Source organism: Sturnira hondurensis, unplaced genomic scaffold, assembly GCF_014824575.4.
Source record: "Sturnira hondurensis isolate 20B ecotype Veracruz unplaced genomic scaffold, ASM1482457v3 Scaffold0004136, whole genome shotgun sequence".
In the NCBI taxonomy this organism is placed as follows: domain Eukaryota; kingdom Metazoa; phylum Chordata; class Mammalia; order Chiroptera; family Phyllostomidae; genus Sturnira; species Sturnira hondurensis.
Genome location: NW_028076767.1, coordinates 23,249,044 through 23,275,433, shown reverse-complemented (window position 1 = coordinate 23,275,433; position 26,390 = coordinate 23,249,044). Strand labels below are relative to the sequence as shown.

Sequence of the window (26,390 nt, the reverse complement as noted above, 5' to 3'; positions counted from 1 at the left end):
CTTCAAACTGTATGATTCTAGCTACATGACATTCTGGAAAAAGCAAAATTGCAGTGACCATAAAAAGATCACTGGTTGGCACGGGTTGGGGGAGGAAAAAAGAAATAAATAAGGCAAAATACAGTGGATTTTTAGGGCAGCAAAACTATTCTGTGTAATACTATAATGATGGACAAGTTACTAGACACCTGACAAAACCCACAGAATGTACAATACAGAGGAACTCTAATGTAAACTACGAACTTCAGTTAACAATGCAGGAATATCTGTTCACCAACTGAAACAAGGGCACCACACCAACACAAAGTGTTAACAAAAAACTGCAGAGCTGGGTGTGCTGTAACATGGCAGTTCTCTGCACTTTTTGTTCAACTGTTCAGTAAAACTGAAAGTGTTTTTTAAAAATAAAGTGTACTAATTTTTAAATGCATTTTTGCCCCCCCAATTTCTTATCTCCTTTGAGGTCTTGTTCTTGCCCAATAATGGTAGCCATGGTATTCTGCCACCCATGGTATTTTTCAGGAAAGCATCCTCCAGAGATGGCAAGTATTACTCTTTTCTACATTAGCAGGAATTATGAGCCTGGTGTTCTTCTAGTCCATTACCTAACATTTCAAGCAAGGGCCTTCCCTGCAAGTTATAGTATGCTGCAACCGAAGACTAAATTCATATTTCTGCAGCCAGGCAGAAGAGAATCCACACTGAGTGAAATAAGTAAAGACTACACACAGGCTCGTGTCAATGCAGGTCAGACTCTGCCACTAAGTGAATCTGCTATAGCTATACAAAACAAACTTCTGGTTCTCAGTTTTTACTTTGAAATCATGAATAAGGATTGTGGAGCAGTAGCATACTATAATACACCTTATATGGCAAAGCCTCCAAATTCTTTTTTTTTTAAATATTTTATTTATTTATCTTTAGAGGGGAAGGGAAGGAGAGGAGAAGGAAACACCAATGTATGGTTGCTTCTTGTGCATCCCCTGCAGGGAACTGGCCGCTGCAGGGAACTGGCCTGCAACTCAAGCACGTGCCCTGACTGGGAATTGAACTGCGATCGTGTGGTTCGCAGGCCCACGCTCAATCCACTGAGTTATACCAGCCAGGGCTCCAAATTCTTTTTAAGTAAGCTAGTGAAGTACAGTTGTCCCTCGCTACATCACGGTTCACTTATTGTGCCTTCACTGTATTACGGGTTTAACCCGCGGTTTAACCCGCGGTTTAACCGGAGATACAGTGAAGCTGCAATAAGTGAACTGCGATAGAGTGAAGGACGACTGTACTTCACTGGTGAGAACCCATACAGAATTTAATATGTTGTTAAAATTACGAAGGTTTAACAGTGTAAAAAGTGTTTAAGAGCATATGAAGTATTTATAAGAGTGTGGGAAAGGTTTATAAAGCCTTAAAATATACATAAATAATAAAATAAATATAATGCCACTACTTCGCAGATTTTCACCTATCGGGGGGTCTCTGGAACGTAACCCCTGCGAGAGGTGAGGGATCACTGACGTTTGTTCTCCTGGATGATCTTCCAAACCAGGAACGTAACATGCACACGTCTTATTTCTCTTGACTTTTTCAATTTTCTCCTCTAGTTCCCATACAGTTTGTTAGGGTAACTTCTGTCAGTATCAACAGCTGTAAATGGGGTACTTCTGCACTGTATTTTTAACTGGATATTACAGAGTTATAGTTATTAATTACTTTTTAGTGTGATCTTAACTCTCATTTATTTAAACATTTATTGATTCTTGTATGGTTGTCTAATTAAAAGTCTTGTTATCTATGAGCTATCTTCTTTCAATAGTTTTTACCTCTTTTTAGTTTAATATTTTGTTGACTTTCTTGGTTTTGATTTCATAAGTATAGTGTAAGATGTCACAATTGGGGAAACTTTCCTGTACTTTTTTTTTTTACAACTCTCTATTAATCTACAATTATTTTAAAATTAAAAATTGTCATTGACTAAAAAATTCTCAGTGATCAACAGTGGTTGAGGTCAACATCCTTTGCCTGATTTTATCCAAGGCTACTTCCAGTTTCTCACAGGCCACGATGTAGAGAGGGCTACATTACTGACTTACTGTTTCACTGACTGATCTACAAATACAGGCAAATTAACTTTTTAATAGATATACTAATATTTCTCAATAACTAACACTCCTTGAATTCCTATAAAAAAACTTGCTTGGTTGTGGAAGGTAATTTGCTTAACATGCTACTGAATTCAGTTTTACTAGCATTCTCCTTAGTACTTGTGCATACATTCGTACAATATATTCCTAAGAAAGATCGATGTACAGCTTTTCTGTCACGTTTAAGTGATTAGAAATATGCTGAGATTCATAAAATAAACCAGTTAACTTTCTGATTTTTTCCTATGTTCTGACATAGATGACAAAGCATGAAAATTATTTTCTTGAAAGCTTAAAAATTTTCACTAAAACAGGTAACCCGAATGGATAATTACAATCTCTGGGACAGTGTTATGAACAGGGACAAAAGACTCTTCTTGCCTTTCAGTCCACAGGGTGTAATAATTTTTCCTAGTATACTTTTATTATTATTTGACTATTTAATTTTCTTCATGAGGAATATAACTAATCATTTGTAGGCTGTATCTTTTTGTTCCTTATCTTCCACTATTTGCCACTGTATTTCTTCCCATTTCCTCTCTTTTCTTCTGCACTTTAAGTTTCCATGTTGATACTCCCCATCGACAACTCACTTCTCTACAACATAAAATATTTTCCATCTATATGCTGAAACACAGAATCAGACACAAAGTTCCCCCTGGTTTCCTAAAAAATTACAGGGCCTTTAACCAAGTAGCTGCTAGGGAGTAAGGGAAGGGGATGAGTTGTGCAATAAGCAACTTCTTGCTTGGCAACATTCAGTCGTGCTTTTCAAAACAAAGAGGCCTTGGAACAAAACCCAAATGCACCATAGGCAAGCTAGTTCACAGTTTGAGCCTCTGTTTCCACATCTGTAAAATAGGATCACATCACTTCCCTTGAAAAATTGGTTTAAGGATACTAGAATTAAGAATAATGACATTTACCTTACGATGGCTTACTTTCTGCTAACTACTACAGGAAGCCGCAACATAACCACAATGAGATGGATACTTCTGTCGGCCCACTTTGTAGATGAGGAACTTAGAAAAGTCAGGTAACTTGACCAAGATCACAAAGCTAGCAAGTAGTCTGCCTGGGCATACATCTAGACAGTCTAATCTTAGAAAATGCAAAACATAAGAAATAACTCACAAATACTTGTTCTGTTTTTAAAAATGCTATGAAAGAGCAGAGTCCATTGTAGCCCATCCTTTTAGCAATAAATTTTAGTAGGAAGAGTTTTAAGATTCTTTTTCTAATTATCTGTAGATCTCACTTACATGTGTGATATGGGTCCCCCATCACCCTAGAAAATTCAGAGCTGGATGTGTCATCAAAGCAGTCCCCTCTCACAGAACTCCGGAAGCACTCATGGGACAAACTGTCCCAGACTCACACAGTGTATGTAACCTATGGCACCACAGAATTTCATTTACTTGCCCATTTCTTTTTTTTTAATTCCTCTATTCTCATAAAAATGTTTTTGCTATCATCAGCTCAATGTTAAATTATGAATACACTTATTCATACAAATTTAGGAAAATTACCTTCAATGCTTCTAAGGACAAAAATCCAAAGTGTGAAAGGAAAAGGCGTGCTGTTTGGAATTCCTGGGCAGGAGGTGGGGGCTTGCAATCTGTGACTGGATCGGGAAAACTTCTCTTCTGCAACGCCTCCTCACTTTGTTGTTCAAGGTGTATCTCATAAGCAATTTGCTGGGCCATGCCATTCCTTAATTTCTCATGTCTCTCTTCTAACTGAAATAAACCAAATATTTAATTTGGGGGAACTATTATAAAAGGAATAAAATCATTCTTAATTTTAAAATGAAAATAAAGCTGCAAGCAACAAAATAAATGAAGATAATTTTCAGGGATCAACAGAGTTGAAATTCAATGCAAACATGTTTCAAGGTTAAAAAAGTACCAAAGAAACTTGCCTATAGCCTCAAGAATTGCTCCTTCCTCTCCACCCTGTCAATGAAACCATTCTGTCCCTGCTTCACGAAAGGGGACAGAGCAATTGTCCCCATCCCTCACCCAGCCCACTGTCCTACAGTGACCCCTCATGTTTTGAAGTCCGTATCCACATGGATTACTCCACTATACTCTGAGCCTCCCCCTGACCTCTCCACTTTCCTTCTGATCAATGCTAGTTTAAAATTCCACCCTCTCTGGTAAGCAGTGATCCTTCTAACAATCTGGCTTATACAAGGCGGGACAAAAGTAGGTTTACAGTTGTTCATATGGAAAAGAATACAGTAACAATACATAATAATACAAGAAAAAACTCTGTGTTTCGTGTACTCACAACTGTAAACCTATTTTTGCCCCACCCTGTATTTCTACAGCCTATTCAACCTTATAACTTCTGGCCATCTATAAGGATACTTTTGTATTTCAGGTGTGCTGTGCTTTCGGGGGCTACAGTTCTGAAATTCCCTTATCCAATCATAATCCCTTTCCTGCAGTTCTCACACTCCTTCACTTTCCATCACTGCATGGTATCCAGGTTGGTTACCCCTCCCCACAGTTTTCCAGGCCATTACCACCCTTTTGGCTTCATCTACTTCCCAAACAAGCCTAATCCCCCCAAAATGTAACATCTTAATACCTTTTCCTAAGCATATTAATGGCCTTGTTATTCTTTATTTTTTCCATATTCCCACCCATCAATCTCCACACCACTCAAACTTTCACTTATGCCTCCAGATCCCAAGGACTTTTGAAGAAAGTCAGCAGAGTAAGTAACTTCATTACAAACAATGCTACTTAGCCTTAGTGGAGCTGCCTGGCAATTTTCAGAGCCATCTTTGATTTCCTAGTTCACTGCTAAGAACAAAGATTAAAATTTACACAAGCTCCTTCAATTTCCCTCCTTTCCACCTCTGAATGTCTCTGAACCTTTACCTACTCTCTCTCCTGTCTTACTAGGAATATCCCTTTTCTAGACAAAATCACACAGACTCTTGACCCTACTGCCTCCAGACCTTACTCTATTAATCATTTCCCTGGCCTATCTTACAGTATTAGCAAATATAGACCTCCACTGGTACCTTCTTTTGACCTCTAAGCAAGTTTATATTCCTCCCATACTTGAATTAAAAGAATAGAAAAGAAAAAAAAAAGGAAAGAAAAGGAAAAAAAAACTAGCCTTGCCTTCTCTTAGCAAGGCTATTCCTTATGCCTCATCCTTCCCTTTACTACTAACAGTATAGTTTATATTCACTGCTTCTCATTAACCATTCACTCCTCAGCTCCTTGTATGCGGCCCTGGCCTTTAATACTCCTTTGAACCTATTTTCAAAGGGCAGCTATAATTTCATGCCAAAATCCAGGGGCTTCTTCTTAGTGTTCCTTTTCCCTAACCTCCTAGCTTGAAAAGTAAGCAACCTCTATTTCGGCCCCTGTATTCTCTCATGCCCTGACATACCCTATCCCCTACTTAAATTTCTTCTCCCTTGACCTAAGATACCAATTACTTAATCTAATTATCTAAATCTAAAACCAAATAAATTTTTCTGTCTTCCCAAATCTGTCCACATCCTAATATCCAGATTTCTATAAATGGTACCAATATCTTTTCTGTAAGTCAAGCTCAACATCTAGAGTTGTCTGGCTCTTTTCCTTCCCTCATCAATCCAAGACAGTTTGGATCTACCTCTGTAATACATTCCAGTATTTTTAACTCCACTATCAGTGAGGTAGTCTTTCCTTTCTCCTGCTGAGACTGTCGCAACAGTCTCTGAACTGATCTCCTTCCTCCAAATATCCTCCACAGGAATCTGATCATGTCACCACACTACTGAAACCTACCGTGGGCCAGCCCGGGCAACCCCGTGACCTCTCTCTAAGAGACATCCAGTTCCCTTCAATCAGCCACAATCTGTACCGGTCTTTCTATATAACCTCCTGGATAACAGAGATCCAAGTCATCTTATGAATCAACTCCAATAATATTAAAAACAAAAGTGTCTTAATCATGGAAGTTGTTTAAGAATGTTTACGGTTATTCCTTTAACAACAGCAGACAATAATTTGTCTTACTTCTTCAGTGACGATTTCATGCAAATCTGGAATACTCAGATCTGCTTTCACAAAAGGAATCTTATCCACCTCTTCAGGAAATGGTCGATGTTTCACAGTATATTTAAATCCAACATCATTTTTAGGAACTGGACGAGGTTCAGGCACAAAAAGCTGTTAAAAAAAAAGTAACACTATGTTTACTACATTTGGTACCATCTGTAATGACACGCATTTCCCTAGTCTCTTAGATGCCTATGTTTCTCTAGGACTACATAACACAGAAACTCAGTAAGAATCTGTAAATACTACCATTAACAGTAAAGGTAAGCAGCCTGTGTACCAGTGTACTCTATTATATATTGTATGATTGTTCATCAAATTATTATAGATTTTGTGACATGGATTGTGGACCTCTACTGCCCCAGGCCTGGATCTCCCATATTCTGTGGACAGCCAATGGGTAAGGCATTTCAAAGCTTAAGGCTCAAAGTTTCTTCTTCCCCAATGGCTCTCAAATCATTCCATAGAATAAAGTACAAGTTCAGGTCCACTGGGCATCTCTAGACAGGGAGCTCAACTGGAACCTTAGTATGGTTTAACTGAAAGTATAAGCAACAAACCTAGGTCTTCATACTCTAATTGTAAGTGTCTCTCTTAAATGCTGGTGAAATTATTTTTAAAGATTTTATTTATTTATTTTTTTAGAGAGAAGGGAAAGGAAAGAGAAAAAGAAGAAGAGAGACATTGATGTGTGAAACAAACACTGACTGACTGCCTCTTGTATGGCCCCTTCTGGGGCCTGGCCCACAACCCAGGAATGTGCACTTGACTGGGAATCAAACCAGTGACCTTTGGATTCACAGGCTGGTGCTCAATCCACTGAACCACACCATCCAGGATGTAAACGTTGGTGAAATTTTATTAAGTCACATTTTAAAGAAATTTTGGTAATATAAGCAAAAACTTACAATGTGATAAGTGAAAATAGCAGTATAAAAATGACTCAAAAGTCTACTTAAGTGTTATGTACACAGAGGAAAAGAACCGGAAGGAAACCCCCTAAAATACTAACAGTGGTTATCTATTCTAGAGAGTGAAAGTAAAGTAATTTAAATTTTCTTCTTTATTATCTGAATTTCCCAACTTCTCCCATAAGCAACTTTTCTAAAAAATTTTATAGCCTGCGAACCAGACGATCGCGGTTTGATTCCCAGTCAGGGCACATGCCTGGGTTGCAAGCCAGTTCCCTGCAGGCCAACTCCCAGCAGGGGACGCATGAAAGGCAACCATACATTGATGTTTCTCTCCCTCTCCTTCCCCTCTAAAAAGATAAATAAATAAATAAAATCTTAAAAAAAAATTTTTATAAAGAAAATAAACTGTGCCACCCCACAGTAAGGTTTCATTAAATTGTGTAGCATATTAAGACAATTATAGAGCACATTATCAATTATATAGCAATGAATCATTCGAAACAAGTCCTGTTGCCAGAGAGATCAAAGGTCTAACCAAATTCTTTTCATATATGGCACAAATCTGAGTTTTATTATATTTATTTAACCCTGTCTTAAAAAGATGGTTCAATTGTTCATAAGCAGCTCTTAATCATCAGAACCACCAGGAAGGCTTTTTAAAATACGCCTGGCCTGAAGATGTGCTGAAAGAATAATTAGGGAGTCTAGAATTCTAAGGTCCTAAGATGATTCTCATGTGAAGCCCCTAAGACCCTGGCTAGGGTCAAAAATATTTCTTTCTGTGACTTTTGTTGGAACTTTTTGAACTTTTAAATCATAGCACGCACATGTGCGCACACAAGTATCCACACACTCACTCCTAGTCACTTCCCTGTAACTTCTGATGGATACCTTCTGATTTGCTTTTGCTCCTCTGGGTAAAAGGCAAAGCTGTTGTGCCCAAGCAAGTCTTCCAGACATTCCCCGGACCAGCACAGTGACAGAGGGGAAAAAATCATCTAGAATAAAATGGTGCAAAAGTTTTTATTTCAGACACCCATTTAAAATACACTGGTTATCAACTGCAGAGCTTCTACTAAAGTCCTAGAACAGTGTTTCCCAAACTTCCATCCTTGTGTACCATTTCTGTGGTTTCTGTCACACCCACGAAGTGTTACATTGATGAACCACTTTCTTTTTTAAACTTAAATTTATTTTAAAAGGAAATTATCTATCTCTACTTGAAATGGAAAACCATAATTCTGATGTGCTAAATATATATTTTTAACACATTAAAGATACATAAAATGTTTACCAACAACACATTGACTAACATCATTTCACGTATCTCCAATGGTACACACACACTTCTGGGAAACACTGTCCTGGCCAATACCCTTAACTTCCAATGTCTGAATGGCCCAAGTGCAAGAAGACAGACGAGTGCTTACAGCGCTACTATATTTGCCCCTGCCTTCGTACCACTGCTCCATCCCAGCGGAAGTTCGGGAAATGAAAAGGGGGTAAAGAACTCAGGATGGACTTGAGTGACCCAGATCCTCCTTCTTATTTCCTTTCTTAGTCTCCAGTGTGGGAGGCAAAGTTGTTCAAATTTCTCTCTCATTTCCTATTAACTATTGCAATAAACTATTAAAATGTCCTTTGTAATTCTTGTAAATCCTTATTGTTTTATATTTCTGGTAGACTTTTGATGAAATGTAATTGCTTGAAATGAGAGTAATAGAGCCCTAAAAGGTATGGAAAAGACCAGGAAGCCCAGAGGGGATGCTGGGATTTTGCAGACTCCTTAGCAGGTGGCTTGGGAGAAGGAGGCAGGAGAAATCATAATAACAGGCACAAGAGAGAGAAGGGTCAAGCCCTAGGTCTGGGATGGAAAAGTAACAGGTGACTGCAGGTAAGACTTGTGACCAGCACTTCTGGAGCTGGGCAATGATTAAAGGCCCCTTGTACTCCCCACTAAAGTCACCGCATCCTCCACAACTCAAAACCTGTGATGATATTCATTTATCCCTGAACTTCGGGAAAATGTCTCACTTTTATTTTTATGGATTTATTCGATCCTATTTATGTATTCTCAACAGAATTTGCATGGGACTCTGAGACCCTATTCACCTTTGCAAAGGTAAGAAGGCAAGTCTTTAATGACTAAGAAAAGCCTATTACTATGGGGCAATGGTAACAGAAAGGGACAGGATAAGGCTCAGAAAATTTGGATTCTAGGCCTAGTCATACCACATACTTAACCCTGGATGGGTCACATACCTGCTTGAAGTCGCAGTTCCTTCACCTGTAAATGGGGGAACTGTACACTAAGTGATTCCCTGGGTCCCTATATGCCCAGATTCCGTAACCCTCACTTTCCTGCACCTTTCGCAGTAAGAGTCCCTCTGAGAACATGCTTCCTTTATAAACTAGCTGATTCCAATTACCTCCGGGAAGAAATGTATTTTGAGTAGTCTTAGTTATAGTGGTAGTCAGGTACTCTGAGATAATTTTCATTTGGGGGAGAAAGAAGAGGAAAACAGTGTTTGTCGACGGAAAAAATCACTGAAGCGTTTTCAGAAGGGCAGTGGTACGGTCAGATCTGTGTTTGAGGATGAACACAATGGTGGGTGGAGATATGGGCAACAAATTTGGGGACTGGGGGGCGGGGGTATTAGTCGAGGCAGGAAACCACGGCGACAATCTGGATAAGAAATAACAAGGCCCTGCATTTGAATGTACTGGGAGAGGTACAAAGGAAAGGAAAGAAGCGAGTCACTGGGGAGGTGGAAACCGTGAAATCAGTTATACAAGAGAATAACAGAAAAAAACAGGCAAGGTAAAGATGACTCCTCAAATTTCCACCTGTTTGGGTGACACCAGTAACTGACATAGAACGCTGAAAAGTGAGGGGGAGGATCCAAAGTTCAAGAATAAAAGAAGAGTAATAATGGTTTCTAGATACATTAAACAACAGAAAATAGCTCACTGAAACAAACATTTTATAAAACCATAGGGCTCTTTTCTGATATTTCAAACCTGCATTAAGAGCCTCTGAGAAATTCTATACAATATGTATATTCTGTTTTCTGACCTTCTATTTTTCATTTGCTCTTATCCTACAGCAAGGCATCTTTCTGACAAATGCACAATTACTTAGAGTTTACAGTCTTTCCTCCCCTGTAGGAAACAGCTTGCCAGTACTGGTGAACATGATGATTTAGCCGTGGAGAAGGCCCAAAGTGCTGAAACTTACTCTGTTCATTCCCGAGAGGCTGCTCCAGCATTGCCAGGATGACACTGTTATCCAAAACAAAGTACCGGAAACTATGCTTGTTTATGGTTGGTAGCCTGGAGTACTTAATCAAAGTGGTCTCATTCACCAGACTACAAGGAGAGGCAGGACCACTTGGTGAGGGAAATGCGCCAAGCAACTGCATAATACTATGGAGAATACAAAAGATAACAGTTAATTCCCAAAGCAAAATCTTATGTTTACCTCATGTATCAATGTATACTGCTGCACTTTTGATTTTAACTGACCCAACCATGGTCAATTCTATAGTATTTTGCTATGTATAATGTGCATTCTTTGCCCAAATTTCTGAGGGAAAAATAGAGATGTGCATTATACATGAGTAGTACTAATTCTGTATCTATATAAATGTTTTAAATTCTTTTATTTATGCTTATGCATTAAAAGTGTAACTCTAGACAGCAGTAATGATATCCACATGCAAAATACACCCTAGAACACAATAATCAGTTTTGTTTCTAAATATAAACAAATTTAAAAATTCATTAAAAATTTAAACCAAAAGATTTTCCCCTGAAAGTCTGGGCCAAAACCATGGGTGCGCAGTCTATTCCCTGTGATGGACGCCTTGGTGTCCTGTCCAGGTTCGCTCCCACCCCGCCCCAGTACTGAAAAATCCATCCCCCCACATGCAGGGAGTTGGCCACAGCTTTCAGCTGAGTCCCTCTCCAGCAGGTGGTGCCTTCAGCCTACAAGAACCAACTCATCTCAGATTACAACTTCCTCTGGGACAGGACAGTACACTCCCACAGAACGGCTGATGCAGGGTACAAAGTTCCAGCAGCCCTGCCCCAACTTCAGAGAACTGTGAAGTGAAGGGCCAACTCAGTTCCAGATCTTTGTTGCGAGTGCATCCAATAAACTTCTTGCAAGCAAATTTCTCTCTCAGAGTTTGCTACCCTAATTAACCACAATTCTAAATCATGAAGCTCCTGAAGATACATAAAAAATTTTTGTGTGCACCAGCTTTCAAAATTAATTAACTAAAGCATTCTGGACCTAGAAAAGGATAAACCAAACCCATTCAATTTTCCAGATGATGAAACTCAGGTTCAGAAGAGATAAATGATCTTTAAGAGACCACAGTAGACATTATCTTCATTTTATAGATAAGGAACTTGACGCACTAATAGTTATATTTCACAAAACTGCTATAATTACCAAATGCAAGTATACTTTTTAAAAACTGATTTGGAAACTGGAATTCAACTGATCAAGCCTAATATGAATATTTATATTCGTAAAGATTTTTGTATACATTCAACAATAATAACTTATATAGAGCACTTACCATGTGCAGGCATTGGTCTAAGTACTTCACACAGATTATTTTACTTAGTTATAACAACCCTATGAGATAGATACCACTATTATCCCCCTTTTATAATGAAGAAACTGAGGCACACAAAGTATCTTGTAATAAAAACACAAGATTTTATCTTGTGGTCCTAATATCACCTGGCCTTTCACATGCAGCTCATTTGGAAAACTAACATTCCCTAATACCATTTTTATCATGTCAATCCTCAGCCAGAGTGGCCTCTCCCTTTCTCTTTAATTATAATGTTTGAACACAAACATCTCTGATAATGAAAGGCAACATTGCTCAATACATGTTTTCCTTCACTTTTCTCTCCTCCTAGGAGGGGCCTTTCTAAGAATATCAAGGATCAGAAGAATTTCATGATAGATCAAGCCTAAAGACCTGTGAAAAGTAGGTGATATACCAGTAATGGGAACATATGGCTTGGGTATTCTAAATCAGGACAAAGATGGCTGCCACAAAGCACATGAATGAACCAGGTGAGCTTACTGTGTTCTATGTAAGATGCTAAGACATTATTAAATAGGTTGCTCACAAGGGAATAGGTCGCAATGATCGAATCCCACCAGCCTAACCACATTTTTTCTTCTGTATGGTGACTAAACCAGAAAAGCAGAGAAATATCTCTGAAATCAAGACGTGCAAGTATTTGACAGGGTATCATGATAAACCTGTAGACAAGATTTAAAAATCCCCATGAATCTGAAGGGAAATCTCCTATAATGTGCTTTGTGAGTCTACTTCCATTCAATATTTTTATCGATGTCTTTATCAGGACACATAAGGTAGAATCATTATATCTGCAGTTGACCAAAAGATGAGTTGCAGAGTTAATATATCAGAATAAAAGTTGGAATCCAAAAGACTCTTAAAAGACTAAAAATTATGAAGTAACCTTACATGAAAAAAATTTCAGGTTTAAATGTAAAGTTCTGTACATTACATCCAAATACCCCCAGACAAGTATAGAAAATTTGATGAAAGGTGGAAAAGACTCAAAAGATTTAGCTGAATAAATTAAAATCAATAGGTTATTAAAAATCTAATGCAGTCTCCCAGTACATTTTAGTTAAAATATAGTATTTTATAGTTTAAAAGTCATCAGTCCACATCTGGCATATTATACTCAGTAAATGACCTTGAAGAGGCACATAGTCAAACCCACCCCATTGACAGGATAATGACCAGGATGATAAAAGTACTTGGGTCATTTGAAAAATAGCTGAAAATGCTGGCACAAATGAATCACAGAACAAGCATTGTCTTCAGACATCTTTACTGTTTGGGAAAGAAGTTAGAATCAGAATCAGTAAGTAGAAGTTCAAGTGGGAGAGATTTCAGCTCAATGTAAACATCAGGTTTTTAACCATTAAAATGAAACAGGTAACCTTGGGGATCAGGAATCCCCAAACTGGAGGATTAGTCACTTGGTAAGTATGTCTTTAAATGACTTAAGCAGCACTTCCAGCTGAGACAGAGGTGCAGGTAGATACACATTGCCTCCTCACACAACCAAGAAATGGAACCTATGAAATTTAAAAACAAAAAATAACCAGAAATGCCAGAAAACTGAACTGTAGAGAAGTCCAACAGCCAATGAATTAAAGAAGAAACATTCATTCAGACTCAAAGGAGGAGTGGAGACAGGTAAATGGAGTGGAGAGGACGTGCACGGGTGTGGCTGGTGCACCAGGTAGTCCCACATGTGCGTGCAGATAAGCAGAGAGGAATAGCTAGGGAGTGAGGTGAACCACCCAACCCAGGGTTCCAGCGTGGGGAAATAAAGCCTCAAAACCTCTGACTACAAAAACTTGAAGAAACTGCCAGCCTCACAGGAGGGTTCCTTGAAGAGAACATACACAAGCCCACCCAACTGGGAGTCAGCACCAGAAGGGCCCAATTTCCTTGTCAATAGCAGAGGAAGTGACTGAAAGCCAACCTAGAGCTGAGCAAATGGCTTTGTTCCCTCTCTGACCCCTCCCCTCATACAGTGCCCCAACATGGGTTGCCCCACCCCAGCGAATACCTAAGGCTCCACCCCTTACATTGTAACAGGCACACTGAGACAAAGAAATAAGGCAAAGAAATGAAAGAACAGATCAAACCTCCCAAAACAGAACTAAGCAATGAAGAAACAGCCAATCTATCAGATGCAAAGAATTCAAAACACTGGTAATCAGGATGCTCACAGAAATGGTTGAGTACAGTCACAAAATAGAGGAAAAAGTGAAAGCTATGCAAAGTGAAATAAAGCAAAATATACAGGGAACCAACAGTAAAGGGAAGGAAATCAGGGCTTAAATCAATGATTTGGAACTGAAGGAAGAAATAAACATTCAATCGGAACAGAATGAAGAGACAAAAATTCAAAAAATAGGAACCTCCAAGACATCTTTAAACATTCCAACATCCGAATTATAGGAGTACCAGAAGGAGAATAGGAAGAACAAAAAGTAGAAAACTTATTTGAACAAATAATAAAAGAGGACTTCCCCAATCTGGCAAAGGAAATAGACTTCTAGGAAATCTAGGGGACTCATATAGCCCCAAAGAAGTTGGACCCAAGGAAGCACACACCAAGGCACAGCATAATCACATTACCCAAGATTAAAGATAAGGAGAGAATCTTAAAGGTAGCAAGAGAAAAGGAGACAGTTACTTTTGAAGGAGTGCCTATAAGACTGTCAGTTGATTTCTCAGAAGACATTTTGCAGGCAAGAAGGGGCTGGAAAGAAGTATTCCAAGTCATGAAAGGCAAGGACCTACATCCAAGATTAGCTATCCAGCAAAGCTATCATTTAGAATGGAAGGGCAGATAAAGTGCTTTCCAGATAAGGTCAAGTTAAGGGAGTTAATCACCACCAAGCTCTCACTGTATGAACTGTTAAAGGGACTTACCTAAGAAAAAGACAATCAAAACTATGAACAGTAAAATGACAACAAACTCAAAAGTAGAAATAACTGAACCTAAAATAAAAACAATCTTAAGCAAACACACAAAACAGGAACAGAATCACAGAAATGGAGATCACAATGGGGAAGGGGAGAGGGGAGAATGTGGGAAAAGGTACAGGGAATAAGAAGCATAAATGGTAGGTATAAAACACACAGGGGGAGGTTAAGAATAGAATAGGAAATGGAGAAGCCAAAGAATTTATATGTAGGACCCAAGGGCACGAGCTAAGGGAGTGTGGGGAGAATGCTGGTGGGAGGGAGGATGCAGGGTGGAGGAAAATAAAGGAGAGAAAAAAATGGGACAACTATAATAGCATAAAAAACAAAATATACTTTCAAAAATAAGCAACTCAAGCAGAGGGGCTACTGACATGATTTCCAAGAGTCCTAATTCTGAATTTATATTAGTATGCTAAGGGGAAAACGCAACCAGGCAATCTAAGTTCCATCATTGTCTACTGTGTGCCCAGCACTGTGAGGGGTGCGAAGAATAAACATGGCCTCTATCCAGGTTGGAAAAACCGTTGGCATGTATTAAACATAACCAGGTATGACCATGACAACATACTGCAGAATTCATGCTATATGGTAGGGTCAGACTGAACAAGCATACAGGTACAAAAGAGTCATCATGCAGAAGCAGAATAACCAAAGAAGGTCCCACAGAGGTAGCTAGATTTGATGTGAGCACTGAACGCTGGAGGGTGTGGTTAAGAGAAGAGGGAAGTCCTAAAACCCGGGGTAATACACAGACAGGTATGAGTATGCGCAGTTCATAACCACAAGTGGCTTGCTAGGCCCAACGATGGCAGAACAGATGTGCTGGGAAAGATCGGACAATTTAAGTGGGGACAGAATAATGAGGTCCTTGAAAACCAGACCATAGGTTTCACAGAACATGGCAGGAAACCCAGATCTATTCAGTTTTCAATCACTCAAACAGCAGAATAAAAACAGTGCCTAAGGGTAATCAGTTCAACAATACAACGCAAGATGAACAGGAAGGGCAAGAGACTGAGAACAGGGAAATCAGGCAAATTGTGAGAAGGATCTCGGCCAGGATGCTACCTGAGGTTAGAGGAGGTGGAAGAAACTTCAAAAGTAAAGTCAAATGGACTCAGTCACTGGCTTCAAAAGGAAAATGACATAAACTTTAAAATATAAAACAAAATTAGTGTATGTATAACTAGAAAACAGCAGTGATACTGACATAAAGCTGTAATTGTAAAGGAAGAGAGAAATGCGGTTTTGGACATATTTCATGATGACAGTACTATTCAAGGCACCCTTCAAGACTGGAAACTGGAGACACCTTTGGTAAAGTTGCCAGCACAGACACGACAGATGAGCGACCTACGTAACTACTGGCTGGGCTACGGGGAGGCATCCCAGGGATCTCTTCCTTTATAATGCTTTTAAACTTTTAAAAAATTTACTTACTGATTTTTTTTAGAGAGAGAGAAGGGGGAGGCGGGGGAGGGAGAGAGTTCAATTTGTTGTTCCACTTATTTATGCATTCACTGGTTGATCCTTACATGAGCCCTGATTAGAGATTGAACCTGCAACCTTAGCGTACCTGGACGACGCTCTAACCAGCTGAGCTACCCGGCCAGGGCCCTTTATTATGTCTTAAATCCACCCCAGCCCACATGTGTACTCTTCTCTGAACTTTTATTATTTCTAGTACTCATTCACATTTTTCTGATTTTCTAGCTCTTAGCCAAACCTCTACAAAATCACTGGGAGCCAGCATTAGCGCAGTGAGCAGGGCTAACTAAAGGCAGCACACTTCTAAAACTAATGAATGCTCAGCCCATGAGAAACAGAAATGAATCCAACTTTACTGCACATATCTCAAGTTATCAACAGACCACTGAACACATAAAAGATTCTGAGATCTTGGTTAGGGGCTGATGTATGTACAAATCTTCAAGCAGTCTTGCCTACCACTTTACTAAGACCAAGATGATCCAACCTAGCTAGACTGACCCGACATCCCTCCTTTTTATATTTTTCTGGGTCTTCAATCACATTTACTGTGGTAAGCTTCATCTTCCCATATTTACTGATTCTACCTTATCTTCTCTCCTTACCTCTTCCTTGCATCCATAAATGTGCCTACACTGCCTTCCTCCCCTCCTTCTACTCTTGTCACTTACCAGTCAAACACAAACTCTCTCAACTCTTTCTGCTGCTTTTTCGAGGTACCAATCTGTCTCTATTCCTTCAGTATCAAAATACTTAAACAGGAACCTTCCCTTGCTGGCTTAATCAACCTGGAGTCTGGCTTACAGCTCAAACTTCACTCACCCTCTAAAAGTCAGGTCCAATGTAATTTTCCCTAGGAATCTTACTTCAATTTTCCCTTATGTGGAAGTACTCATTTCCTCCTTCCTACTCCCCAACATTTTATTTGTACTTCTTTCTCTTGAAGCATTTCTTTTCCACTCAGTATCATAGCTACTTGTGTCCATATCTTATCTTCCCTAGTAGACAAGAAGCTCTCTGAGGGTGGTGAATCTGATTTATCTTTGTGAGTGATCTTATTACAAGTTCATAAGAGGAAGTTCCTAAATCCTGGCTAAATGGATCTTTAATATATAATATACATGGTGTAGCAGAGAATACAGACACCACTGAGCCAGAAAGCAAGAGACCTACTAGCGTGACTCAGATCCTGTATGCAGCCATCCTGTATCCTGGATGCAGCCATCAATCAAGTCAGGAGGTGGAATAAAGCTCCCCCAGATCCTTTCCAATTTGAACACGGTATAACTTGAATTAATGTCAATCAGCATAGAAAAACAAGGACCCAAACTCTCAGCCCAAGTTCTTGGTTTCCTTTTGTCTTAAAAAAAAAAAAAAAAAAAAAAAACCCAAGACATTTTCTTTTCCAGTTTATTTCTGTAGAAAAAGTATTCTAAAGGGGCTGCATCACTTACTACTGAAAAACTGGGGAGGAAACAAAACAGGAATCGCAGCTAACCCCAGCTCATTTCTAGGCACATTCCCTGTGCAGTTACTTTCATACCATGTTAGGGTGGCTTCAGCAGCATCCTTTACCCTCATAGAAGCAGGGTTTGGCTCCTTATCTCCTTTGTACTTGACCTCTTGCTCACTGCTCTTGGACTTACTTCCTGAAATACCCAATTCCACAATCTCCAGTACTTCCTTAAGACAGTCCTAGAAGCAGAAAAGGAGTATCAGTTTTTATAACACACCTATCTTATAAGAAGACAAGGAAGTACATCAAAAGTTAATAGTGGCTATGTTTTGGTGGTGATGCCAGTTTCTTTCTCATTTTGTTTAATAGTATATATTAATTTCATAATAATATAATAACCCCCAATTTCTCTTTAAAGAAATAAATGTAAGTGTTCAGAGAGCTAAGTAATAAGTAATAAATTCAAGTCAACTTTATTAGTCATAGTTATTATAAAATTGCCATGGACTATACATAAATCATGAAAGCCTAAATGAAAGAGATATAACAGTAATCTATTAAACGTGGATGCTTTAAAACATATTAGATTATCCAAAGGGAATATATAACTTGACAGTTTTAATTAATTTTTGGTATTATAACTTTAGAAGCCATTATGAAAATGACTAAGAGTTAATCAACAGAATTACTTCTAAAACTATAAAAAAAATCTCTAAATGAATATCCAATAAGCCTGGCATGTCTTGTATTTACACTGTGAATTCACTGTAACTGTCTACCTTCCCATAAGATAAGTGTTACATGGAACAATGGCAGAGAAAGCAACCTAGACATCTGTGCCTCCACGAAAGCAGGAAAGCATGTATTTACATGCATGAAATGAAATTTTATATACAAGCAACCTTTACAAACCAGCCTTGCTCTAGGTTGGCAGCCTGGCTATCAACTGCCCTTCTTGATTCGGTAGTGGGTTAATTTGCACCCAAATATACACATGACAGTTTTTGAGTTGTGCTCAAAACGACAAGTGTTCTACTGAAATATAACAAATGCATTCAGTTTAAAGTACACAACATAGTATTTAAATTTAGATATTCTCTTTTTAATATCTTTTAAAAGACATCCTCCCACCATACACTTTGTTCCTGCTTGGTGTGTAAACTAACCTTTTCATCAAGCATATCAGGATGCTCTATCAGCCAGACACAGAGACACTGAAAAGCTGCCACTATCATGGAGTGCAGATCCCGGGAGTGAAAAGGAGCTGGCCGACTACACTGGTACACGATGTAGCTGCACACGGAACTGATGGCTCGCTTTCGGTCTCCTAAATCAACCGTCACCTTCACCTGAGCATATTCGTATGGGGAACAGTTAGCCAGGAACCATTATACCAATTTCAAAGCATTTGCACTGAGGCCCAGCCTTTCTGAGAATGTGATACACCACAGGAAACCTTGCTTTTAAAACATTTAAAACTCTATAAAATAATGTTTTATAAACATTATTTATATATAAAATCAGAATATTTCAGAGGTATTATAACACTCTATATAAAAAGAGGGCATTTTTAAGCCCTAAAATAATATTTTGCTTTAGCATACTTTTTCATTCCCTAAAACCTAAACTCTTGGGATGCACCTACTTATCACTGCCAGAGAGCAAAAGAATAGCTGGAAAAATAAAAACAAAAGAATAGCTGGCAATGGAACAAACACACATTTTTTAAGCCTCCTAAACCCAACCCCACAGGGATGCTCTAGGGGCTACTCAGTTCAGTGCAGCAATTCAGAGGAATAATTAACATCCCGTAAACTACACATATTTCAAGTACACAATTCAGTAAATTTTGGCCTAAGTATACACCTGTAAGCTATCACCACAATCAAGATAGGGATATATCTACCACCCCCCAAATCTCCTCATGCAGCTTCTAATCCTCACTCTGTTTTCCCCCCTCCCTAGGTTACTGCTGATCTGCTGTCACTATAGGCTAACTTGCATTTTTGGGAGTTTTATATAAATACAATCAAACAATACCATACTCTTCTGGGGGAGGGGTTGCTTCTTTTACTCAGCATAATTATATGACATTTATCTACTTTTTTGTGTGCATCCAATGTTCAAGGTTCATCCCTGTTTATTGTAGAGTAGTATTCCACTGCACGGCTATAACACGATTTATCGGTCACCTGTTTAAGGGCATCTGGGTTGTGTCTAGACCCTGGGTATTAGGAAGTTGCTATGAAGAGCAGTGTAAAGTCTGTATGGCTACATGTTCGCTCCTCTCCTGGTAGCAGAGTGACTGGATCATATGAGAGATGCATGCTTATGAACTTTCTAAGGAACTGCCAAGCTGTTTTCTAAAATGGCTGCACCACACAACCTTACCTTCCACAGTGTGGGGAGTTCCACTTCCTTCACATGTTCACCAACATTTGGTATGGTCAGTCTTTTCAATTTTAGAGGCATGGTAACTCATTGTAGTTTTAATTGTATTTCCCTAATAACTAGTGATATGGAACATATTTTTTTATTTTTTTAAGATTTTATTTATTTATCTTTAGAGAGGAAAGGAAGGAGAGAAGGAGAGAAATATCAATGTATGGTTGCCTCTCATGAGTCCCTTGCTGAGAACCCAGGTATGTGCCGTGACTGGGAATCGAACAGTGATTGTGTGGTTCACAGGCCCGCGCTCAATCCACTGAGCTACACCAGCCAGGGCTGGAACATATTTTCATGTGCTTATTTGTTATCTGTATGTTTTCTTTGGTAAAGTATTCAAATCTTTCCCCCATTTTTTAATTGGGCTGTTTATTGTATTAATGAGGATTTTTGTTGTTATTATTTTTTTTGTCTTTTGAAAATATCCTTGCCCAAGTATATATTCATTGGTTTTAGAAAGAGAGAGATGGGGGGGAGGGAGGGGGGGGAGAGAAGGGAGGGGGGAGAGAAGGGAGGGGAAGAGAGAGAACAACAATTTGAAAGAGAAACAGGCTGGCTGCCTACTTCACGTACCCCAACTAGAGAGAAAACCCACGACGCAAGTATGTGCCTTGACCAGAAATCAAACCGAAACCTTTCAGTACATGGAACAATGCGCCACCTAACCAAGCCACACTGGCCAGAGCTGTTTTGACCTTTTTAAAGGTCTTTACAAAGTAACAGCCAGACTATCCAGATCCAGCTACCAAAAAGACCCTGTTATGTAGTAGAGACTGGCTAGAGCACAGCAGGCAGCTCTGGCTTCCTAACCTTATATCCTCAGATAAAAGAGATAGTGGACAGCATTTTCTCTTTGGGGGGCCACAATGCTCATGTGGTCAGAAAGGGGCTTCTTAGAGCCAATTTTACCACTTGGGTGCCAGGACAGCATGATCTTCACTTTGATGCCCAGCACACCCTACCTGAGCAGCACATGGCACACGGTGGTATTGATGCAGTTAACAGGGTCCCTGCTGTACATCATCAGACCATCCACAAACTCGATGGATCCAGCCCTCCGCCCTTGGAGTTTCCCTGACCCTATGACATTGTAGCCCCTGGCCCCACTCTCCATGATGAACTGCAGCACCCCACAGCAGGCTCTCCACACAGCAAGCCCTCCTGGAAGTTTGTAATGCAGAGAGACTGTGCAATGGCACAAAGACTTCTTACGGCCACCTTTTCAATACTCTAAATTACGGCCACCTTTTCAATACTCTAAATTACATCAGTCAATCCCTGGTTTTGCTGGTTCTTCTCACCAAGAACATTCTACATCCTGGAGGCCAAGGTAATGATTTCTACCCTGGTTGATACAAGCTGGACCTCAACTCTGGAGTAGCTGTCTTTGGCAAGCCTCTGAGAACTCATTCAGTTTAGCTCTGAAAATGTCATCAATGACAAATTTCCTCTTTTGGAAATTTGTACCACCATATTACTACCGTGCACTACCAAAAGGACTGAGTTTTGACAGTTCTTTATATAATCTGGATATAGTTTGTAAAGAGTTTCTGCCAATCTGTGACTTAGCTCATGGTCCATTTTTTTGAAAAGTAGTAGTTTATTAATTTTGGTTAAGTCAAATTTAATAGTTGTTCTTCTATGGTATAAGAAATCTTCGTATAACCCAAATCTTCATATAAATACTTTCTTTCAATCTAGAAGTTTTACTGTTTAGGTTTTACATTTAGGGTTACAATCCATTTTAAGTTAATTTTTGTACATAGTGCAAGGTATGAATCAAAGTTCACACACACACACACACACACACACACACGAATATCTGATTGTCCCAGCACTATCTGTTGAAAAGACTATCCTCTCTCCCTTGAATTAACACTGCACCAGAAATCAGATGTTCGTGTATACGTGCATCTATTTCTGGACCCCCTATACTATTCCAGTGATCAAGCTGTCCAACCTTACTGCAATACCAGACCGTTCTGACTACTGTAGCTTTGGGACGAGTCTTGAATCAGGTAGTGTCGCACTGCATGATTCGTCAGACAGGCCCAGAGCAGCACTCCACCCAGAGCGAACTGTTCCTTGCTAACGGAGAGTGTCTGAACATCACAGGAAATAGCACCTTGTCCTCAAAGCAGTGTGATCCTGCAAGTCTTATAAATGGCTACCCTTACTTTCTGCATCAGAAATTGGCCCTTAAAAAACTATGGCCATTACACCTACCCCTGAGAATCTTTGAGGTAATCTCTAAGTGCTTGTATGATCATCTTAGGGCCCTGGCCAGTTAAAGCATCATCCTGATACACCAAGGTTGCAAGTCCAATCCTTGGTCAGGGCACACACGAGAACCAATAATGAGTTCATAAATAAGTGGAACAACAAATTGATGTCACTCTCTCTCTAACTATCAATCAATTTAAAAAAAAGAACATCTTACGTTTTCTAGCCCATTTTGTCCCTTAGGACTTTGGTAAGTTACAGTCTCAGCTCACCTGTCCTCACAACTATAAAACAAGGGCTTGAACTTGATCATCGCAAGTAGTACAACCTCATGTGTATGTGTCACCTTGTTGTTCACAAAGTGTCTTACACATTTTATTTCATTTCATTGGATTTGATCTTCACAACACCAGGTATTAATCCTGCCTGTTTCACATGTGAGAAACCATTTAGATGATAGTGAGAATGTGGAGAAACTGAAACCCTTGTACATCACTGGTGGGAATATAAAGTAATTCAGTAACTGTGGAAAACAGTTTGACAGTTGCTCAAGTTACATACAGAATTACCATGTAAGCTAGCAATTCAACTACCAGGCATATACCCAACAGAACTGGAAAACTGGTAGTCAAACAACTGAAGGGAGACACATGTTCATAGCAGCACTATTCACAATAGTTCAAATGTGCATCAACGAATGAATAGACAAATTGGTGTATATAAATACAATGGAATATTATTCATCCATAAAGGAAATGAAATTCTGACATAGTCTGTAACACCAATGAACCTTAAAACCACGTTAGGTGAAAGAAGGCAGGCACAATAGGCCATGTTAGATGACTTAATTTACACGAAGTGTCCAGAACAGGTAAATCCGTAGAGACAAAATGCAGACTGGTGGTCGTCGGGGACTGTGGAAAGGGGAGACCAGAAAGCAACTGCTTAGTGGGTATGGATTTTCTTTTGGAGTGATGAAAATGTTTTGAAACTCAACAGACGTTATGGCCGCACAACACTGTAAATGTACTAATAGCCACTGAATTATTCCCTTTAAAATAGTTAATTTTAGGTTATGTAAATTTCACCTCAATAAGAAAAATACTTACAGAAGTGCGAACAGCCACACAGTTCTAAAGTTCCACAAAATGGAATAAAAGATGTCAAAGTAATTTTAAAGTATAGCCAATTTTACTTATCTCTGATAATGGAAGATGGAAGACTGACAGATAGTCCCAAATGGCCTATTTTAGGGTAATCATTCTTCCTTTACCAAATCTGCATTTGTTTATTAAAATTAGATGATCCTATAATGGCACAAAAGGTCATGCTGAAAATTTAGAATATTATGAAAAAATACAAAGTCAATAGAAGTGAAGTTCATTTTGTAAAATTTCACTTGGAGGCTCACCTTTGCACACTTTAATATGAACTATGTTTGAGTATAAACCAGCACTGTGAAGCCCACACCAAGAGGTCAGGAGATGCAGAAAACAGCAGTAGCCCAAGGCTGCTAGGCTGAAATTAAGAAACTGTCGTGCTCACCTTTGCCAGGCCAGAGAGGAGCTCTAGAGCTGCCAGTGATATGCTCATGTCTGGCCGCCACTGGGAGTTGAGTCTTTGGGTGACGAGATGAATGCTGCGAATCAGTAGCCCAGCAGCTGAATCTGTATTAAGAGCTAGGATATAACCCCAATGCCACATCCCACAGGGAGGGAAAACAACTAAGCATTAGTAACGAGAAGCACAGCATTCCACCAGGCACAGACCACAGCAGCCACAGTGAGCACAACGGGCACCCACACAGTGCTCTGCTCCCCGCCCCACTGGCCTGAGCATCAAGCCCGGCTGAACAACAGTGCACAGGGCATACACACGACCAGAGCAGCTTCTAGCTCCCAGCTCAGGAACTTTCATCTAGACATCCACGGGGATTTGGCAATTCAGTGTCATTCTTACTACAAGGTGAATTTTTAAATTTCTAAATTAACTCAGAGAATTACATTTTCACCAAAACAATGAAACTCTATCAATTATTTCCTTGGAATTTTATATGGAGGAAAGAATTCAAATCTCCTCAGATGCTGGGAATTACCCTAAAGCATCTGTTGAAATTATTTTCAGGGGTTAAACCATCAAAAGTCACATGCATTGGTTTTTAAGCATATTTTAACATTTAACTCTTCAAAACTACTTTAATATTTCTAAAAAAATTAAATAACCATGTCATTGTGCTTCTATTTGGCCTCCAATTCTATATTTAAAAGTAATAACTACTTAGCTAACAATACATAAGGACAAATTAAATGAAACTCATCAAGGAAGCTTTAGAGGCATTATACCTGTCGATCCTATCAGAAAGAGGGCAGTGACAACGGAAAAAGGAATGATCATTAAAGAGACAGTCATGCAACACTAACACAAATCTGGACTTCTTGGTAAAAAATATTTTACAACATGAAAAGCAGACCTCACTAACACCAGTTCAAAATGCTCAAACAAACAATTATCACTTCAAACACTTATATTAGAACACATACAATAAAATGCAAAAATTTCTTTAGCTTAAGTGTTTTAGAAAGCACGAAAAATAAATAAAATTTCATCTAACTATACTTAAACCCTTGAACATAATGAGTAAGACAACAATTTAAATAACTTTATAAATGTAGTATTTAAATGTGTTGAATATCCACATAATGACCTTATGCATCTGACATGCTCAAGGATACTTATGGTTAAAAATTTAAACACACATCTAAGGATCTAAATTTCATTCTAATCTAGTTGGATTACCACTCACAGATTCAACCAGGGGCATCCAACCTGCGGCCTGAGTGTAGCATGCAGGCCAGAATGGCTATGAATGCAGCCCAACACAAAATCATAAATCCACTTAAAACATTATGAGATTTTTGGTTTTTGTTAGTGTTTTTGTACTTATTATGTGGCCCAAGAGAACTCTTCTTCCAGTATAGTCCAGAGACACCAAAAGGTTGGACGGTCCATGCTATTATTTGTGTATAAAAACATAAAGGCACCCACAAACTGAGAGAACTATAAAGTAAATAATTGCCCAGGGTAAAGGATATCATTTAATAGGATATTCTTCTGGCTAATGTTTCCTTACTCTTACTTGACTGAAAAATCTAACCAAATATACAGAGGTATACAGGTTTGAAGCACAAAGATCCCTCCTCTGGGTTTCTGTCCCATGTGTTCCCTGCTACCCATCCTCACCACACTGCAGTAACTGAGGTACTAGCTGGCTCTGCCATTAGACTCTGAGGCAGAGTCCACATCCTATTTGACTTTATTACCAGCCCCTGGTACAGCATCCACAAATGTTTCCTAACCACTCATTATAATCATTTATAAAATCTAAAACTACCTAGAATCTAACTACTAAAAGTTGCAAGATTTATTTTCATTTTCTTACTCTTTTATACTAATAGCCTCTCTATTCTACCTAAATACATTTTTAAAATCACGGTCATTAAAATTGTGTTAAAAATGTTTGGCTTATTTCTTTTGTGTATCTGCACATTAGAAGTTATTCTATAAACTTTGGGTGTCCAAAAAACAAACATGGCTTACCATAGTCTCTTAGGAGAGCCTGAGCAGGCCTTTCGCTGTCAGGAGTTGTGGGCTCTGTGCTTCCACCACTTGCTGAACTAATACCACTATTAGTGCGGCTGTGACTCTTCAAGTTATTCTCTCCACCACCCTAATCAAACAAAAATGAATCAAATATTCGAGGGCTACGTCCACAGTGCACTAGTGTAAACAGAGGTCAGTTATGAACAGCCATGCTGACAGAATGTAACGTGACCACTAAAGAGCACAGACGATACACAGATAAAAACTGCTGTAGTGCTGTTGCACAACACTATCTACTGAAGGTTAGGAAGGTTCAATTACAGGTGCCCATTTGGGGTCTTCTTTGCTGCTGTTTGCAAAGGGCCAGCCAAGGACCTTTTCTATCTTCACCAACTAATAACTCCGGGTCCTTAGAAAAACACCCTAGTGCCTCCCAAGCAAAACTTTAGAACAGGAAAGCAATGTTAGAAAAACTA

At 39.1% G+C, this 26,390-nt stretch overlaps 1 protein-coding gene across 5 annotated transcripts in view; it reads right to left on the bottom strand.

Moving 5' to 3' along the window:
• Positions 1-26,390, bottom strand: part of RALGAPB (Ral GTPase activating protein non-catalytic subunit beta) — an 88,058-nt gene that overhangs the window by 19,611 nt on the left and 42,057 nt on the right. For 3 of the 5 annotated variants that reach the window (XM_037044048.1, XM_037044047.1, XM_037044049.1), the window contains 9 exons: positions 25,912-26,041; positions 24,657-24,665; positions 23,860-23,993; positions 18,813-18,995; positions 17,734-17,885; positions 10,364-10,551; positions 8,017-8,123; positions 6,170-6,322; positions 3,671-3,880 (listed from right to left, as the gene is read on the bottom strand). In XM_037044048.1, the coding sequence (XP_036899943.1) occupies positions 3,671-3,880; positions 6,170-6,322; positions 8,017-8,123; positions 10,364-10,551; positions 17,734-17,885; positions 18,813-18,995; positions 23,860-23,993; positions 24,657-24,665; positions 25,912-26,041 (1,266 nt within the window). The remainder of the gene's footprint in view (positions 1-3,670; positions 3,881-6,169; positions 6,323-8,016; positions 8,124-10,363; positions 10,552-17,733; positions 17,886-18,812; positions 18,996-23,859; positions 23,994-24,656; positions 24,666-25,911; positions 26,042-26,390) is intronic. The other 2 variants (XM_037044050.1, XM_037044051.1) reach the window with 2 other exon arrangements.